Here is a 3,863-nt window from a genome sequence, read left to right on the forward strand (position 1 = left end):
CATATTACACCCATTCCCATCACTCACGTGTTCATACTAATCTAACATACTGGCAGTTCTGAAATCTTTTTCTTGAAAGGGTTTCTCTGTGAAGCCCTGGCTGTGATGTGAGTCACCCACTGCTGAATGGTTCTGAAATCTTGAAACGAGACAGTGTTGNGTAAGAAGCCCACCAGTACAGAGCACACCTCTGAAGTGTGTGAGCAAGTCTCAGCACACTAAACTCTTGGCTGTCCCGCGGAGAACAGGTAGAGCACAGCCACAGTGGAGCCACAGGTTCTTTTATTGTTTCTCAGTTGCACTCACGACACAAGTGTCAAGAGAACCAAATTATTTGAGAAGATTTACTTCTTTATNTGCACATGTGTGGGCAGCGACGTGATTGACTGCAGGTGTCGGCAGTAGCCACAGATGTTGTCCCTCCCCAGAGGTGGTTGCAGGTGGTTGTGAGAGACACCCTATATGGGTGACAAGAACCAAAGTTGGGTCTTCTCCCAGCGAAGTATTCTTAACCACTGAGCTAACCCCTGAAAGCCCTGGAAGAGGTCTTATGAAGTTGCTAACGCTAATCCTAACTCTTGATCCTTCTGCTCCTACCCCACACGAGGGTCACAGCAACTCTGGTTGTCTCGGAAGCAAAGTATGTAAGGCTCGCAGTTTAAAATCAGGAAGAATCCATCGACAGAACTTTCCATAATTTTACTTAGAAGTGAGAAAAATTAAAAAATAAAGAATTCAAGGATATTGGCTTTTTTCCTAATGAAATAAAATTTGATTTGATTTAGTGATTGGCTTGCCTTACAGCCCTAATACCTGAGTAATCCTGTTGACATTTCTGGATTTCTTGGAAGTTGGCTGGAAATAACAAAAACTAACTCAACTTAATTTCTGAGCAAGATGAAGGTGGGGCCTGGTGTGTGAAGAAATGCCCTTTCTGAACAGAGAAGTAGAACCAGATCTGGAAGATTGGTACCAAATACAGGGGGACCACAGGGGGACATCAACTGCACTGCCAATGGTGCTGCATGGAAGGGCCAGCTGCTCACTCTTGTTAGAAGAGTTTAAGATGGGATGAGCTGTACAGGATATGGACTGTACATGTTGGGCTCTGAAGCAGCTACGAGCTGTGGCATGGCAGAATGCTTTAACCGCCAAGGCTAGGGAATGGCTGTCAGAGGGCCTATCATTTAACTTACTTTGTTTATCATGATAAAGTAGGGCACAGAATATAGTTTGCATTGGAATGTCATATGCTATCCTTTGGTGTCACCTGCCCTGGCTCTGTGCTTACCAGCAAGATCTCGGACATTCTTCATGAAGTGCTTCCTTTTGGGTTGCATCACAACACTGTCGGTATTTTCTGAAAGGTAAATCATGATAGGCTAATGCAGTTATACGTTCACTCACTTACTAAATCCGAGCAACGAGAACCAAGCAGACATTAAATAATGCAGGCCTACCTTTGCCTTTATGTAGCTTTGGATTTCGGTACACAAATCGATCCAAGAATCTCATGAGTGTGAAATCCTGCAGTGGGTCCCCCGAGTACTGAATACAATTTCCCTGAAAGGTGGAAAAATGGTAGAGGACTGAAGGATTTAATTATAAATAACCCATCTATCTAAATACAAAAAACGGGAAAACCATAAGCTGCTGCTATGTCCCATCTGAGGCACATATGAACAATATTTGTATACTACACTAAAAAACTATACATACAGACATATATTTTACGATGTACTGGAGATTTTATAGGCAATATAGGGGAGACTATGTAACCATTATCAGAACCAAACACTGAAAAAGCACACCGAGGAAGCAGAGGCCACAGCACGTGTCCCCACGAGAGCCACTCTGTAATGAGCATCTGCATGAGACACGACACCAACTTTGTTCCCTGTATTAGACATTGGTCCTCAACAACAGCAGAAAACATCAGATTCTACATGGCAGGGAAATTTGAACCATCAATTACTGATGACCAAAAACTACAAAACTTAGCCAGGTGTCAAGGTTCTCTGTGAGTTCAAGACTAACCCAGACAAACGGAGTTCTAGGACAGCCAGGGCTCTGTCTCAGGAAAACAAAATAAACAAAAAAACACCCCCCCCCAAACCCAACAAATAAAAAACAAAACAAAACAAAACACAACAAAAAAACAACCCAAAACCCCTGGCCCCCCTTGCCCCCAAAAAACCCTATAATATTTACATATTTTAAAGAGTATTTTATACTTACCTCAAGGATAGTCTTTGCAAAAAGGGCCACAGAAGGATGGAAATGTTCAGATAGCTATATAAGAAAAAATGTAAACATCATTATTTTTAAGGTCAGTTTTTTTTTTTTAAAGTGAAATTACAGGTTATGGGGCTGGAGAGATGGCTCAGCAGTTAAGAGCACTGACTCTTCTTCCAGAGGTTCTGAGTTCAATTCCCAGCAACCACATGGTGGCTCANAACCACCTGTAGTGGGACCTGATGCCCTTTTCTGGTGTGTCTGAGGACAGCTATAGTGTACTCATAAAAATAAAATAAAGTCTTTTTAAATGCTTTTAGTTCATTTAAATTAATAAATCTAGGGGCTGGAGAGACAGCTCAGCAGCTCAGAGCACNTGATGAACTCACAGAGGTCCTGAGTTCAGGTCTCAGAACCCACACAGTGGCTCCTAACTGCTTGTAACTCCAATTCCAGGGGACCTGATAGCCTCTTCTGGCCTTGGGAACCAGGTATGCAAGTGGGTACACACACATACACATGCAAGCACAATACTCATACACATAAAATGAAAATAATAACATGTGTACCATATATTAATGTAAACAACATGTTCATGAAAAAATATGTGTATTTCAGAACAGAAATTACAAAATTAAGAAGCATTAATTAATTCTGAAAGTAATATTTTCAAAATCTCCTGTATGTTTAGGTGACTAGAACGCAATGCATTTTGAATCCTTCCCAGTGTGCTATATACTGTTTGAGCACCTAGCCTCAAACGGATCTGTGGTTAAAAAAAAAGGAGTTAGTAAGTCTTTCACCAAAGTGTGGATTTTCTTCTTTGAAGCTATATCAAAAGGAAAAAATTAACTGCCAGGTAGAATCAACCNCACCAAATGGCGTTAGGCATTTGCTACTTAGAGTTAACTGGTCCACTATGAATGTGTAGACCTTACCCACAGTGAATTAGGAACACTGTACACTGGTTATTTGAGAAACACTGGATGAGCAGGGCACTTCCTCCAAACTGCACGGACTTGCACTGTTAGTATGAACACTAACTCTACCGTCCAACTTTGTAGAGAGGCAGGACTGATCCTCAGGCACTGTTTGAGAATGAACTGTTACTGACTACAGGAACGACTAGTGAGTTTTGTCTGAGGCAAAAGAGTTAATTACTTCATTTACAAGCAAATGTATCTCAGAGTAAACAGTATGCCAGTCAGTCTATTAGGATACAGCTCCATGGATCAGGAACAGCTGACCAAGTTCTACTCTGAGACATAGCTCATCCTTCATACTTAGGTGCACAGCAAGAGTGGGAATATGCACTTTCCATTCACACAGGGAACACCGGCATGTATTTATTTATTTATTGCTTAATCATTCCCAAGTGATCCTGGCTTTTCCCTCCCTTATTTACTACAGGAACACGCAGAGAGGAATATTAAGAGGTAATGGCTACAAACACACCAGCTTTACTTGCACAGGGCATCAGCAGTTCCCCCCCCTTTTTTTTTTTTTTTATCTCAGCAGTGCTGCAGCTAGCACAAGGACAGACAAAGGACACACGGACATTTCCAGGACAGTAGCTGTGGTCTTATAGACTCAATGGAGTGCTGTGAACATCTGGACTCACATTTTTT

At 41.7% G+C, this 3,863-nt stretch overlaps 1 protein-coding gene across 1 annotated transcript in view; it reads right to left on the reverse strand.

The window, feature by feature from the left end:
- The window catches only part of Cebpz (CCAAT enhancer binding protein zeta), a 16,970-nt gene that overhangs the window by 4,822 nt on the left and 8,285 nt on the right, over positions 1–3,863 (reverse strand). The window contains exons 6-8 of the mRNA XM_029470919.1: positions 2,239–2,292; positions 1,461–1,563; positions 1,255–1,360 (exon numbers count right to left, since the gene is read on the reverse strand). Of these exons, the coding sequence (XP_029326779.1) occupies positions 1,255–1,360; positions 1,461–1,563; positions 2,239–2,292 (263 nt within the window). The remainder of the gene's footprint in view (positions 1–1,254; positions 1,361–1,460; positions 1,564–2,238; positions 2,293–3,863) is intronic.

The sequence above is a fragment of the Mus caroli genome, chromosome 17 (genome assembly GCF_900094665.2).
Source record: "Mus caroli chromosome 17, CAROLI_EIJ_v1.1, whole genome shotgun sequence".
Lineage (NCBI taxonomy): Eukaryota > Metazoa > Chordata > Mammalia > Rodentia > Muridae > Mus > Mus caroli.